The sequence below is a fragment of the Manis javanica genome, chromosome X (genome assembly GCF_040802235.1).
Source record: "Manis javanica isolate MJ-LG chromosome X, MJ_LKY, whole genome shotgun sequence".
Classification (NCBI taxonomy): domain Eukaryota; kingdom Metazoa; phylum Chordata; class Mammalia; order Pholidota; family Manidae; genus Manis; species Manis javanica.
Window position 1 is genome coordinate 136439009 of NC_133174.1, and position 15798 is coordinate 136454806.

The window sequence follows — 15798 nt, forward strand, 5'->3', positions numbered from 1 at the left end:
TTGCACTAGGGCCACGTGATTTTTCTCTCTGGACAAAAAGAGGTTTGGGCTAGGAGATCTTCAAGGATCCTTCCAGCTATGAGCTTGTGAATGTAAAGTCATATTCAAAAATGAGGATGTGAAAATTAATTTCCATATGGGAGAGCTAGCCCAAGCCGAGGGCCTAAGGAAATGATCTTGTAAGGGAAGAGAAGGAGATAGTTTGCACACACACACATAGGTTTGCATAAAATCACTTTGAGTGTGGTTGAAACCAATATTTTTCCACAGCAGCTTACAGAGAGGAAAGCAGAGAATTCCCACAGTAGATAAGAGCCAAAGAACATTTACTGTAAAGAGAGTCATTTACAATAAGATTCGGCAGGACCTATAACTCATCGTTTTAGAGTTGTACTTAATCCTGCCATTTTAAGAATTGAAAGCTTCACAGTTGCATAGAAAATATTTTGATAAAAGGTATACAAGAAAATTAAAATAGCTCAATCTGCATTATATTGGTCCTTTTCCATAAAAGTCCATATTAGTGGAATTCCTACATTCAGCTATCAAAAATTGAAAACGTTAAATACTGTTATAAAATTCGCACTATAAAAGTGTCATATATAATATTCATTACACATAAAAAAGAAATCAGTATGTCCAAGTCAGTTTAATCATGACCATTATCAGGGCTAAAACCTTTTGCCATAAAATTTTACTAAACTAAAATATTTAGTAGTGCTATATTTTTTGGCTTTTTGACACACTGTTTCAGACCATCATTTATAATGAAAGTGATGTGATTACTGTCAACAGTCACACTCCCGCTTCACATTTTTCATGACAATAGCATCAGTTTGTTCCTCTTCTTCTGGGGGTGGGGTCAGTGCGTTCACAAAGACAGCATGTGTCAGTTGTCTGTGAGGCTTATAAAGAGCACAGTTTCATTGCAAGCTCTGTCTGTGGCACACTGCAGTGACCAGTGTGGTAAATTAAGTGAATAGAAACTAGTCAAGGCAGTGGTTTGCGTTGTGGTCCACCACAACTTGGGGTATTACCACCACGCAGGGTTCCTCGGCTGCACTTTTCTCGTCTCAACCAGCCTCAGTGTCATGACAATGGAACCTTAAATAAGTTACGTATTTGTCAACACAAATGCGTCCATTGTCCCCCCCTCTATATCAGTTTCTCAACCTTGGCACTATGGACATCTTGCACTGGGTAATTCACCATCATGGGGGCCATCCTGTGCATTATGGGATGTTCAGAGTCTCTGGTCTCCACCCACTAAGCAGATGCCCTTGTCCCTAGCAATGACCACCACAGTGTGTCCAGACATTGCTAAATGTTCCCCAGGGGCAGGGTGCAAAGTTGCCCCAGATTGAGAACCAGTGCTTTATATGAGGGAGAGAAAAGGGAATCTCATATTGACGAGTCATCTTCCTGTTTCAGTTTGAGAAATTTGGCAAAGCCGTGAATTATGCAGACGCAGCCCTGTCCTTCACCGAATGTGGCACTGCGATGGAGCGCGACCCTCTGGAAGCAAAGTCCCCGTATACCATGTACTCCGAGACGGTGGAGCTCCTCAGGTTAATGGCCCTTCGGCAGCCATCTTTCTAAGCTCATCTCAAAATTAGAAGCTGCAATGGTTTTAAAAACTCTCCTTTCCACAAAGTAGTCATTGTAGTCATTTGTCCTAGGCATCTTCTCAGAAGTCAGCATAATTAGTTCTTGCCATTTTATTAATGTCATGGAAAATTTATAATTGATGGACACTGCTTTTATAAATTATCCCTCTCAGAGGTTATAATGTAAGTGTTATAATTTGCAATATTCATAAAGTTGAAATGGAAACACAGTGGGTAGAAGTAAAGTATAATGATTTCACCATTTGGCATTGACACTTGTCTTGGCAAGGTGCAGTTTAATAACTCAAAAACAGGCAGTGCTATCTGAAGTCCTGTTATAAGCCATATTTTCTATGAATTTCTGCCACAGTTATTAAAAAGGGAGAGGGCACTGTTCCAACACAAGTCGGCATCTACGGCTGCAGGTGTGGAGGCCACTTTGCACACATCTGGAATGGGAGGGAAACAGACAAGGTGGTAGCAGGGCCCAGAGTAGAAATGAGAAGATGACAGTGGGTCTGGTTATGTCTGCTGCACAGATTTTTTTAAATGAAATGGTTTGGCCTGTTGGTCTTGCTGGAGTAGAACTTGTGTGGGTCATCAAAATTTCCAGGAAGAGGGAAGAGAAGAAATAATAGCCGCTGTCGTGTTTTCCACTAACCTGCAGATATTTATAAAATAATTTAATCCACCTCTGAATAGTGGATAAGCACCATCGTTCACCAGATGGACTAAGTAATTGCTTTTGATTGACTGAGCAGTTCTTGACCTCATAGTTCTTTATGCCCAAGTCACCTCTGGCTGGATTAATCGATAATGCCAGGCCTCGTGTTTACTATGTTGCCTGTATATGCATAAACTGTTACAAATCTGAGGATGCTTGTATTTAAACCTCCAGACAAGCATGCATATTTTCCTGGGAAAGCATTCCAAAAGATCAAAATAATGGGGACTATTATAAGGAAAACAAAACTATGAGCACATAGAATCAGAAGATTTAGTTAAAGCCACAAAAGTAGGGAGGTTATGAGAAAACTCCAGCCTTGCCTTGCCGGGCCAGGCAGCCATCTCTGGCTTTTCACTCTTCTGAGAAATCTGGAAATGGGCTTTCTGACTTCTTTTATGCACTGTGAGAGCCCCCAGTGCCATTCTGTAGCTTGTGAGGGGAAATTGATTTCTCAGTGTCTACTCAAGGCAGCCTGTGATTTTTCAAAGATGAAAATTCTGGCAAAGATTATAAGGATTAAAAATTGAGGGGAACCATTAATGAGCAAACATGGAGAAAATTCATCTAATGGTGTGAATTTTTTAAAGGCACTTTTTAAATTAGCAAGAAACTATAAAAATGCAATACCTCGGACTGGCACACATAAAAATAATGGTGAGCTAGGCCTCTCCTATGCTGGTGAGGGGCAGTGGGAATTGATCTTTGCAACCTGAGGGCAATTTGCGGTGTGTAGGAAAACCTACACAAATGGGCACTCATATCTTTTGAGCCAGTAGTTCAACTAGAGGAAATTGGCATTTCCTCTGCTGAAGGAAATAATTGTAAGGCTAGAACAAGTTATCTGTATGGTGTTGAGTTCAACATATATTATAGCGCACAATTAGAAGCAAACCAAATAATAAAAGATGAGTATTTAATTATATTATAGTACACTCAACAGGATCCTTTGCAGCCATTGAATTGCAGCAATCACAGAGGCCAGGCAACTGCTTGAAAGTGTTTAAAATATGACGTTAAAGTAAAAAGCAAGCTGCAGAATTAGGTACCCAATACATTTCTGACCATGGAAGGCATGTTTCCGCATGTAGACCAACCTGGAAGGAAAATGAGATCATAGCTGAAATGGGAGGAAATTATGGTTCTTTTCCCACTCTCTGTATTTTTATTTCTTATTAATTTTATTTTAGGAAAACCCATGCTCTCTTTAAAATATAAAAGCAAAACATCAAATTTCATTTCTGGTAAAAGTGCAATGTGAATCATTGAGTAATATCTATTTCCATTAGAAATCACTTTTTCCTTAATTATTTTAAAAAAGCTTCTTTTTGTCTCAGCACAGAATTTTTTTTCATGATATGACAGTTTATTCTCCATAGGAGTTTATTTCAGTGGAACCTGGCAAAGTCATTGGCAAATTTAGGGACATTCACTTTAAAGTCATTAGTCTTAAACTTTGAGTTAGTTGTAGATTCACGTGCAGGTGTAAGAGATGATACAGAAAGTTCTGTGTACCTTCCCCCGATTCCCCCCAGTGGTGCTATCTTGTGTAAGTGTAGTACAGTATCATAATCCAGACATGGGCAGTAACGTCATCCATGAACTGTATTCAGATTTCACTGGCTTTACATATGCTCCTTTGTGTGTCTTCTCTTTATGTATATTTTTTGTATTTTCTGTATCAAAAGTACGTCACTTTTTTTTAGAGAGAAATCTCAGTAGGGGATAAAATGGGCTAAAGCAACTAGGTATTCGAGTCCATTTAAGCAACTGAAGTTCCACTATCAAGTCACTTCAAAAGTGGTTGCAGTAGAGGGTGAGCGTAACAGGAACATAATTTTTAGTCATGTAATATTATGTTGAAGAGATTTTTATTACCCTCTCCCCTACAGTATGCTGGCTACAGAGAGAGCCCCATTTTCTTCATTCACATCATCACAGTTGCTCTGAGCCTTGGGAATCTGCAATAGAAATGTATTTGTGAAAACAAGGGGGCATCACAACGATTTGACATTTCAGTCATCCAACTGTCAAGGACAGTTAGATTTATTATCTAATAAAAATCCTTTTGCTAAACTGCAACAATAGGAGGCACCCATGTCAAGTGCACAGGTCCTTCTGTTGGAAAATGTTCACTCAGAGCTGGAGGAGTCCAAGAGAGCAGGGCGGTGGAGCATGCCAAGGGGTCGCAGAGTCTGGGGGCAGGCCCAGTGCTGCTGGTGTTCTAGGGAAGCCAGTACAGTGTCCCTGCAGGCTGTCCATTGCCTTCTCATAGATGAGAACTAGTCCAGGCTGCCTGCACCCCTTCGGCTTCCTTCTGCAACACTGAACTCCCATTACTGATTCCACCACGGGTACCTGTGAAATTGCATTAAAGCTCAGACAATGATTTTATGCAATGGATTGATTTTCGAGAGTCTAAATGGAATGTGTTCAGCTATAAGAAAAAAATGGGAACTGCTCAACTTGGATCACCCCAGTGTGGAACAGTAGCAGTGAAAGAGAGTGGGAAGACACGCTGTACATGCGCCAGACGTTAAAGGTGCTTAGACCTTCAAATGCTGTGAGATTGACCTTCATTTTTAAAAAATAAAACCACTTTCTATAGGAATACATCCAAAACCTGAGCCATTAGAAGAGACTTTTTAAACCGTGGGGTTGTGGTCTCCCTGTGCTTGTGTTAGACAGAGGCGTGAATTATTTACTTCGTCTGTCATAAGCCCAGCTGAGACTGACATTGGTGTCCACCTCTCATTGCAAACCAATAATACCAATAATGTCATTGAACTAGAGTGTCCCTAGATACAGTACTTTACAAGCATTACACACATACATGTGAAGCTAACAGTAATTCCCTAGCAGTGTCCCAGAATGTGCGCTCTGGATTTAGCTGACTTCTCCATAGGTAACTTCAGTGTGTCATTCTTCTGGTCGTCATGTTGTACACGTTTTCAGGAAGGCATGCTTTTGCCCATGTGCCCTCGCCAGTCCTCCCCTCCAGAGCAAGTGTGGGGTGATGAGAATGCCAGTGACTTCGGGACTTTCCGAGGCGAAACACAGATTCCACTTAGTTTGTCCTTTCTCTTCAAAGGTATGCAATGAGGCTGAAGAACTTTGCAAGCCCCTTGGCTTCAGATGGGGACAAAAAGCTGGCAGTATTATGGTAAGGCTCATGGAGACCATGGGGAAATAGCTGATATGGCACAGAAGGATTTGAAAACTCCAGATCAACTTAAGCTGCTTACCCCAGATCATTATTCTTGTTTTCCATTAAACTATTAAAGGATAACTAATGGATGTCTTCAGTTGCTGACTAAACATTTACTCTTCTAATTTATACCCTTATCAAGATGGAATTTTCATGCTCACCCTTTCTCTTTTACAATTTTTTTCTTTTTTTACTTATGTGTCTCACCAACCATAGGAGAGTAACTGCAAAATATGAATCAGCATTTCTTCTTAGAGTTTATAGGTTTCATTAAGCATGGGCATTAACATAATCCTTTCCTCATCCCCGCAGCTACCGATGTCTATCACTTCTCTACTTGCGGATGTTTAAACTGAAGAAGGACCATGCCATGAAGTACTCCAGATCACTGATGGAATATTTTAAGGTAATCCTTATTTTGTATAATTTATAGATACCGAGTGAATAAAATCACTAATGAGACATGGCAGGCATGTTATTAAATGTCAAAGTTGTTGCTGCCAAAGGCTTAACCTCCCTTTTCCAAGCCGGCCATGGCCCTCCCACCTCTCCTCTGGGGCTCTGCAGAGCTTAGGTTGCATTTGATTGCGAGAGAAGGTACAATGGTGCAATCCCTGCTCACTTTCTGCACTGACCAAATGGCCCTTGGCAGCTTTCCTGTTGCTCAGGCTGGTGATGCCTTCTGCCCCTCCCTGCAGGGGACACACCTTGAGGCTGTAGCCATGGCCAGTCTTCTGTTAAATGAGAAGGTAGCCCAGAAGTTTCTCAGCAGCAAGAGAAGTCACTGTGGCCATCCTGGGCTCTGGGGTGACAGCCACACCCGTGGGAAGTCTTGGAAGTACAGTGGTTGCACTTTAAGACAATGGGTTGTTTTGTCACCAAAATAAACAAACACACAAACAATAAGTAAATAAATAAATCCATCCATCCATCCATCATCTAGGGAGCTAGAGTTTTTAATTTGCAAGCAAAAAGAGATATTTCAACCGTAAAATGCAATGCCAGATTTTGGGAATGAGCCCAGATACAGGCTGCAAGCGGCAGCCTGGTGAATGCTAGGCCTGGCCACTGTACCAGGTGTCATTGGCTTGAGGGTTTGGGGAGCTTCTGCCCCACAACACTGGTCATGAGTTAGAGCTGAGGAGGCTTAAGGCTCCTGATAGGCACATCTCAAAAAGAAAAGGACAATTTAATTTATGTATTTACTTACTTGCCATGTGCATGAGACTGTTCAGCTAATTTGCACCAAAGCAGTTGTTTGCAATGAATCAAATCATGGCCTTACGTCAATCCTTTGGACACAGTGAGTAGCAGTGCACAGCTACATGAGGACACTGACTCAGTTGGTAAAAAGAGCAAGTTAGCCCCCAGTGTAGAATAGTAACAATGAAAGACAGTGGAAAGGTACTGTGTGGTGTGGCCATAGTACTCATGTAGGTGAACAGGGTTGGACACAATAGCTGCCCATTTCTTTATGTGCCTTTGGTCTCAACCTGTGCTCTACAGAGGTGGTTCTGGAACTTGAGTGGGCACCCCAATCCCCTGGAGAGCTTGTGAAACCAGGGTATAGATCCTACCTCCCACAGCATCTGATACTGCATGTCTGGGTCAGGACCTGATAATCAGCATTTCACGCAAGTTTCTGGGCAACACAGCTGCTCTTGTGATGGCACTTTGAAATCTACTGCTTCTATGGCTGTCCTCTTCAGCCTGTCCCATGTAGCCTTCGTGGCATTGGAAAATACCAAACATACCTTAAATAACTCACTCCTCTAGCAGTGCACTGAGTTTCGAGATAAAAAGTTGGAGTTTGCAGAACACACCTTAGGTGCAGGTCTCTGTGCTCCAGGTAAGTGTTGCATTTTCACTGGGCTCCTGAAAGTGCTGACTCTCCTCACAGCCCTCCCTGCCCTCCTTTGCAAAGGGGGCTGCCTGGAACCCGGGAGGCCGGGGAGGAGCATGACCTGGCCACAGTGCTGGAGAGGCAGGCTCAGTGCCACAGTGGGCTGGCCCTCTGCTGCTCGGGCTCCAACCTGGTGACGCCATTCTAACAAGCTGGACCACTGTCCTGTGGTGGTCCTAGTGTCGTATTTTTCTGTGCTCCACCAGTATATGGCCACGAAAATACAGGGAGCCCATTCTTTAAAGCAGTTCAGCTCCATCAGAGGGAAGAAAAATCTTTAGCATGCCACTGCTGTGCAGCCCTGGGCTGGTTGCACAGCCAAGCAGGGAAAACTGTCAACCTGGAGGATTTGCATGTAAAGACAGCAATCAAAGTGATTCACGCACACATACACACAAACCCACAAACTGCTGCTTGGGCCTGCTACATTCCTGAGAAATCAGAAATTACAGCCCACCTTACATCCGTGGCAAGAAGTTTACAACTAGAGCTAAAGGTGAAAAGCCGCCTGTACTCTGAAGAGCTTGTTTTGCAGAATAAATTTCAGATGAGGATAATTAAACCACTTCTTGGAGAACCGAGTCTGATTTCACTGGGCCTTTTAGTATATAAGATCTTTCATCAAGTGACTTTCATGGTCCTGATTGGAGCCCACTAATTATCCTAACCAGCTATTTTCATCGAGTGTGCGTCTTGGTGTGCAGACGGGCACATCCATCCCAGCTCCACTAACGAAACAGGAGGCATTCCGAAATGCTGCAATCAATATTAATGCACTCTAAATCGTACTTCCATCTGTTTCTGAATTAATAAAACACAGAATAGATGTCCTTATTTCCTTCTTTCTCTCTCTTTTAGCAAAATGCTTCAAAAGTCGCCCAGATACCATCTCCGTGGGTAGGCAATAGCAAGTAAGTACCCTCCGGCAATGGCTTTCTCAGAAAATCAGTGAGTTAATAGAAGACCCCAAATATTTTGAATGGACAACTCAGGAGCGAAGGTCAGTTCTGAGACTACGGTAGTTGGCGGCACACAAAATTCTAGTCAGGTTTCAGCTAATGGCAAGACAGAAAATCTTCATATGATGTGATTTCAAATTTCTTTACCTATTTGATCTTTAAGCTTAATTATGGCCCCAAAAAATATCTGCTAATGAGATGGCAAGGACCGGGCCATTCCAAGGAGACAGGGTAAAGTGAACTCCACTGCAGCGATTTCTCAGTGATTCACTCATAATGAAAGACCAATGAAATATTCATGGATATATGGTAAGTGCTGTTTAATAAAACCCAAGGCATAATATTGCTGCAAATGTGAAGGCACTTAGTCAGCCAATTATCTGAGCCTCCGTGATGATTTTTATATTAATACGAAAATACCCTGACCTAAAATATGAAAGCATGTACTACAGCGCTGATCGAAGGCTGAATGAACCTACCCTTCCCGTGACCATATTCAGGGCAGGATGTGCACAGGGTAGCTGTCTTCCCGCGGTAGGGTGGCACTCAGGGAACCTGTCCCTCCTCGCTCTGGGTTTGTGTCTGTCTCTAAAATGAAAGGTCCGGGCCTGATGACATCTGGGGCTCATACAAAGAGGTTTGAATCCTAGTCCTGGCTCTTCTTGGGCATCAGTTTCTCCTCTGATTCCAGTGCCTCCCTCACCATGCAAGCCCCTTCCCCACCAGTAGTAGGAAGGGGAACTACCTGAGTCTGGACACAGACTTTCGCAAAGAGCTGCTTTTTCCATTTCTCCTCATTTCAAAATTCTTGTGTCTGTGATCAAAACACTTCCTTCAAGGGTAAAATTGTCTCTTCTGCTACTTTATAAAATATCTACAAAGCACACTCCCAAAGCATGGGATGGTGAACTCTGCCAGCGATCATAAAAACAACCAGAACGAGGGAACGGATCCCTTAAATATGACACATTAACTCAATTACTGTACTGAAAGGAAGTACCGTTTAAATTGTTGAATTAGGTCTTACTTTTATATTGATGAACAAAAGCAAAAGAGCACTTCTCTCTGGAAGTTCAGAAAATAAAAATAACCATTGAAAGGTCCAGACAAAGCTGTTTTCTCTGAGCACAAAGTACAGCAGGGGCAACTTCTGGCAAGCAGCTGTTTAAGGGTCACTGGGACTTTTATTTCTTTTAATTCTGAAACGAAAGAACTCTAACACATCGTCAGCTTGTGAAGTCACATTAAAAGCCTCCTGAAATGATCTTTCAGGCAGCTTCTGTCTGCAGAAAGCACACTCCCTTCGGTGGGCCCTAGAAGCTTTTGAATGAGTGGCGCAGGGGTTACGTGCCACTCGTTGAGCACATGCTTCAGGTTCCTTTCCATATGAAGGGCTGGGAACCCAGAGCTGAATTCAGTGAGCTCTCTGCACACCAGAGGCACACAGTCCAGGGCAGGGAGGTGACAGGTATGAACAAAGTTCCGTGGGAGCCCAAGAGAATGCAAGCTTGAGTCTCCCCGGGTGCTCAGCGAGGGCTCCTTGTCAGCAGCATGACTGTAGCCTCGCTTCCGCAGCGAGTGAGGGTGGGGGACTGGCTCCGCACAGGGCCTCTCAGAGCACCTTCCAGAAGCAGCACCCCTGACTCTGAGGGCCGGGGGGAGAAAGCGCACGGAAGCAGGTGGAAGGAAAAGAGGAAAACTATGCTTCATCTAGAGTAGGGGTGGCAAACTTTTTCTCTAAAGGGACAGCTAGCCAAGAGGCAGACAGCCAAGGGCCAGCCAAGAGGCAAAACTGAGGCTGTTCTACAGAGAGAATATAAGAGAAAAACAAATTTCTATAAAATCTCGCTGATGAAATACACAATATGGTAACAATTAAGTATAGTTTTTATAACAGAAATCTGAGGAGAAGAATGGGATTTCTTCAAATGACATTTTGCTTAATTGAGGTCCAAAGTGTTCCCACTCATCAAATCAATTGCAAATATCCATCCTTTCCAACCATTTGTAGCTCACAGGCCGCAGAGAAACAGGTCGGGGGCCAGATTTTCTGAGCCCTGCTCAACAGTGGTGGAAGCCACACTGTAAGAGTTTAAGATGACTGTCACACAGAGAACGAAGGGAAAGAGGGCTAGGAAGGCTGTGGAGTTGGGAGGGACAGAGGCTGTTCCAGTTGCCAGGACGCTGTAAATGTTGCACTTACAGGCCTGGAATAGAAGGGGTATCTGACTTGTTTGAGACATTGGCCAGTAGAAGGATTGTGAGGGGTCTGCTGGTCACTGGAGGGAACATCACTTCACTCAAAACTTCTCCCCAGGCTTAGAGAGGGCTGTGCCTGCATGAACACAGGTGAGCCTGTGGACACGGTGGGGACAAGTCATGGTGGGCACAAGGGAAAGGATGGAGATGAACACCCATGTCACGCGAAATCTCTCGGAGACTAGAGGGTCCAACTTTGAGATCACATGGCAGAATGGAAAGAAAATGGACTTTGCAGGAAAACAGACCTGCTTTCAAATCCTGGCTCTTCGACTAATTTGCTGTGTGGCCCTCAGAAAGGAGCTAAATTTTCTGAGCCCTTCTGTCATCTTTCACTCACCAAGGACTTATTGAGCGCCTACTATGGATGAGAGTCGGCCAGGCATTTTACAAACATATCCCTTGTCCTTGTACTATACATTGTTCTCTTCTGACCCCCTCCAGAGCACCTTAGATCTAGCGGATATGAAATAATAATAGAGGGATGGCTGGAAGGCAGTTTGCTCATGTATTTAACTGGTATTCATTAGGTACATGGTGCGCACACCAGGCATTGTTCTAAATGCTTGGGGCATAGCACTCCCATGACATAGACAAAATCCCTGCCCTCCTCCAGGTCATGTTCTTTTGGAGAAGAATGACAGTAGAAAACATGCTCTATGATCAATGTCATAGAGCAAATAGAAACAAGGATGGAGACAGAAAGCACTGCTGGGAGGTAGGGAGAAGCGGATCACACTGGAATAGGGACGTTAGGGAAGGACGGTGGGAGGGGAGGCCCTGCAGACAGCAGACAGTGGTGGCGTGAGTTCCAAGCAGAGGGACATGAGCCACCTCCTCTGCAGGGGGGTGCCTAGTGAGGCCTAGGGCCAGCAAGGGGGCAAGTGGCTGAAGGGTGTGCTGGACTAGGGTACTAGGGGCCCAAATGGTGGAAGTGTGTGCATGTGTATGCACCCCATTTGCATGTGCCATGGACGCGTGAAGCAAAGGCCAAGGTCTGCAAACAGACCCACAGAAAGAACGCAGGGCAGGAAACTGCACACAGTGCAGAGAGCAAGGTTGGAATTGGAGGCGCTCAGTGATGGACCCTGCGGCCGCCCTCTTGCAGCCAGAGAGGCAGCTCCTCAGGCAGGCTTCCATGCTGCCATTTCCTTAGCAGAAGGCAGTGTGCAGGGATGCTCACCCGGACGTCAGTTCACAGAGCCTTGGGCACAAGCAGTCAATCAAAGCCAGGCCCCAGCTCTCCTTGCCTCCATGACGGATTCTTTATGGGAAAGGGCAGGCGTGGAAGGCGAAGCAACCCCTCAGTAACACTTCAGTGTTAGGAACTAAGAAGGCCTTTTCAAGATGTACAGGGTCAACGGGTGATTTATTCCCCTGTGCTTTCTGGCCATGACTGGAAATTACTGAATCCACCCTTTGCTTCCAGGCCCAGCGAGAGGAAGGGCACGCTTGGGAGCACACAGCAATTCAGGGTAGGGCTAGGGCGGGCATCCAGGTCTCCGGGGATCCTGGTACTTCATTCCCAGCACCACACGTCCCCCCATTCAGTATCTGTGACACCTGACAGCTCTGTCATTTTCTCTGGAGATTACAAATGAGGACATATTCCTTTCTTGCCTTAAACGGGCATTTAAGGTTTAATGACCACTGGGGGAAAAGAAAGTAGCATTGGCAACCTGCAACTACAAAGAAATGCAACATTCCCTGCCCTTTATTTTGTCATTAACTGACCCTTCGGTGCCTAGGTCCCTAAGCTTTGGACATCTCCCCACCTCACCCCTGCCTTGAGAATAAAATTATCAAGAAGTATCAGAACATCTCAGACATTATAAACAGAGCAGGAACACCATACCCTCTTATACCAGACAAGAGCAGAGCACGTGTGAGGACCCACCTTCTCCCCCATTCCAGAACATACTAGAAGATAGATCACTGGCAGAAATGGAGCAAAGCTCTCACATGGCCGCAGGCACAGCCTGCATGAGTTGGGGCCCACACGGCAGTTGGAAGTGCATCCACAGTGAGTCGGCAGCACTGGGTGTTTTGGTACATGGTAGTTGCCATGCCTGAAGCCCATGGGCACAGTGCCTGCCGGGGCGCACAGCCACTCCATGAGCAGGGTCTGGCCAGGAGGAACTCGGCCACCTGGAAATTGAGAGCTGCCGACAGCAGCAGCTGGTAAAGGAGAGGGGGAGCCAGAGAAGTTTCCTTGATGGTGAGCTGCGGTGTGTTCAGATGAATGCGAAGGAGGTTCCTTCAAACAAGCAGACTCAGGGGGGTCCCAACACAACCTACCCCAGGCTCTTGTACTCCCCACAAATGTTCTGTCACAACAAAGGGGTGCGTTCGCCTAGGACCTCATTCAGAGTCAGCTGATGGAACACAGGGAGGCCAGGGCTGCACACAGACCTTGCTCCTGTACACAGGAAGCCACCCAGGCCTGTGGGACTCTCCCCAGACAAGTGTGCAGCAGGCCAACCTAAGTCCAGGCCCTCCATGTGACATGCAGCCAGCAGGTGCCTCCTTGTTGCTGACATTAGAGAATTTACAATCTATATCCAAACATTGATACTGCCCAAAGTAAGAGCTCCGAAGGCTTCTTTTTATAAGACAGCAGGCAGTTCAACAGTCAGCGGTTAACAGCCAGCCCTGTAGCACGTCCTAAAGAATCCTAAAGAGATATTAAGGGTCTTACTTCTTCCGGCTTCCGTAACACTGCTCCATGGGGTACTTTTAAGAATTGCACTTTGCTTATTGTGGTGACTGTAAGTTGGAGCAAACTGTCATTGTGGTTTCCACAAAACACTTTGATAATAGACCAATATTGCACATCAAGTCTTTTCTGACTGCCAGCAGCCATTCTGGCAGCAGGAAGCAAAATCATCATAGCTTTGAGCTGTTTCTTTCTCTGAAACATCACAACATTTCTTATATATATTCAAAGTAAGAGCTACATTTGTAGGTAGAATTAATGCCAGAGAGAGATTCACCCAGCTCGCTCGGATATTTCAAAACACAAGTAGCAATGTACACGGGGTCATCAGTGGTCACCAAAAGCAGCAAGGTTTCAATGTCTAATGTTAGAAGACAGGCAGCTCCTTCTCCAGCCTGGCACTGTAGCCCTGGGTGCGCTGATCCGATGAGGCCAGAATGGGGTGATAATAAGCTCCCTCTACAGGGAGCCTCTGGAGAAAGCTACTGTGTTGGCAAAAGCTATAGGATGTCCTCTGAGAATAGTCAGCAGGACCTGAGAACAAGCGTCACTGCACTTGGGTTTCGTAGGGGGGCAAACGGCGTTCTCATGAGGGAGCCTCGGACCCCGCTGCCACTGTTGCCCACCAGCCTAACAAGGCCTGTCTTCTCTTCCCATTCCCCAGGAACACTCCGTCCCCAGTGTCTCTCAGCAACGTCTCTCCCATCAATACGATGGGCAACTGTAACAACGGCCCGGTCACCATCCCCCAGCGCATTCACCACATGGCCGCCAGCCATGTCAACATCACTAGCAACGTGCTACGGGGCTACGAACACTGGGACATGGCCGACAAACTGACAAGAGAGAACAAAGGTACGCTCACCTGCCCCACCCATGGCGCACAGACCCCAGCGGGGGTCAGCTGTGCTCTGCAGGCCTTGGGTTTTCCAGGGTGGCCTTATCGTTCTGTCTCTCTGATTTCCAGGGTTTAAATGGGAGAAGAGCAGGTTAACTGAGGGCTGACACAGTGAGATTTTTGCTGAGAGACTGAAAAAGGTCTGGGCTTTTGTTTCTCTTTAAAGCTTCAACTAATCTGATCTGTGATGTGCTGGCAAATGACTGATTCAGATTTTCACTCACTGGTAAGGATCAACACAGGGAAACAGAGGCAAAGGAAAGAAGAATGATTTGTGAATTAAGATTGTGTTGGCTTTGTTGCCAACTTTAATTTTGGGCGGGTGTTTGGAGAGGTGAGGTCGCACAAAGGCCTATTTCCCTTACACCCATCAGCTCCAGTGAGCGCATGACAGTGGAGCTTGCTTGTAGTTTTGCATTTGGAAGCAAGAGCCGAAGTTCAGCTGGTATTTTTCACACACCGACAGCTGGGATGAAGGGGCAGGGGTCTGGTCTTGGTAACATGCAAGGTGTGCTACAGAACAAATGCAGGGGGAACCCTGCTTCCCCAGACAGGGAGTCGGCGGTCCTTGGAGACTTATGCAGCCATCTGTGAGGCGCTGGGAGGCCTGTGCCGCATCCTATACTCAGGCATGGGGCTGAACCAGCCTGAGATCAGAGCAGCAGCTTTTCAGGGAGAAGAGAAGCAAGCTGGAGCCCAGGGGTTGGCAGCTCTACTGCCCATTACTGCTGCATCCTGGAGTGTGTGGAGAAACGATCTCACCGAAGTAGGAAGGGTGCAGATTTTGAAGCTTCATCTTTTAAGTTTGAATCCTGCCTGGGTCATGCAGGGGCTGGGCCACCTCAGGCAAGTCACTTAAGTCTGTGAGCTCCTTCCTAGCTTCCATCTCTGTAATGGATATAATAATAGTATGGTTAAGGCTGGAACTGCCCAGATGGGCGATAGAGATGAGCGGTAGAAATCACCTAACAATGAAATATCAGGTACAAGGTAGAAGTCTGACAAGATATTTATTTTCCTTCCTTCTCCACGTTATTGTATATCTATCTAACTCAGAGATTCTGTGGCTGTTAAGGCACGTTCCACAGTTTGAGATTTTGGCCCTCAACCAGCTATAAATGTACATACTGACTCATGGGTACATCTGTTTGGGCAGCACTTCTGTGGGCCAGGCACTGTACCATTTGCTTTCCCATTGTTTGTGCCTCATCTATCCCCAGTTCATAGAACAAGAAACTGAACAAGAAACTGAAGCTCAGGAGGTTAAGAAATTCATCTACAATGTAAGAGCTCTTAATGTTGGAAGGAGGAACTGATCTAGAACTGTCTGATTCCAGAGTTTGGGGCTCTTAACCAGTAGGCTGCGCTGTCCATGCAGAGAGCCGGGTTAACAGTGGTTCCCCAGAGGCCTTCATAAGCTCCTGCTCTCAGTCACCCGAGTAGCAGGCAATTCTCCATTTGCCTACTTCTCTAGGCTTCTGGAAATCCAAAGACAACTGGCCCAGACAACCAGGCCCACCCAAG

The 15798-nt window shown here is 45.5% G+C and overlaps 1 protein-coding gene and 1 long non-coding RNA gene across 5 annotated transcripts in view; one reads left to right on the plus strand and one right to left on the minus strand.

The window, feature by feature from the left end:
• Nucleotides 1-15798, plus strand: part of AFF2 (ALF transcription elongation factor 2) — a 438865-nt gene that overhangs the window by 420398 nt on the left and 2669 nt on the right. For all 4 annotated transcript variants that reach the window (XM_017639874.3, XM_017639876.3, XM_017639875.3 and 1 more), the window contains 5 exons: nucleotides 1432-1568; nucleotides 5423-5494; nucleotides 5852-5945; nucleotides 8301-8353; nucleotides 14041-14231. In XM_017639874.3, coding sequence (XP_017495363.2) covers nucleotides 1432-1568; nucleotides 5423-5494; nucleotides 5852-5945; nucleotides 8301-8353; nucleotides 14041-14231 — 547 coding nt within the window. The remainder of the gene's footprint in view (nucleotides 1-1431; nucleotides 1569-5422; nucleotides 5495-5851; nucleotides 5946-8300; nucleotides 8354-14040; nucleotides 14232-15798) is intronic.
• Nucleotides 2544-15099, minus strand: LOC118969980 (uncharacterized). The gene is made up of 3 exons (XR_005057791.2): nucleotides 14242-15099; nucleotides 4210-4292; nucleotides 2544-3428 (listed from the first exon to the last, which is right to left on the minus strand). It is a non-coding gene; the product is annotated as an uncharacterized lncRNA (long non-coding RNA).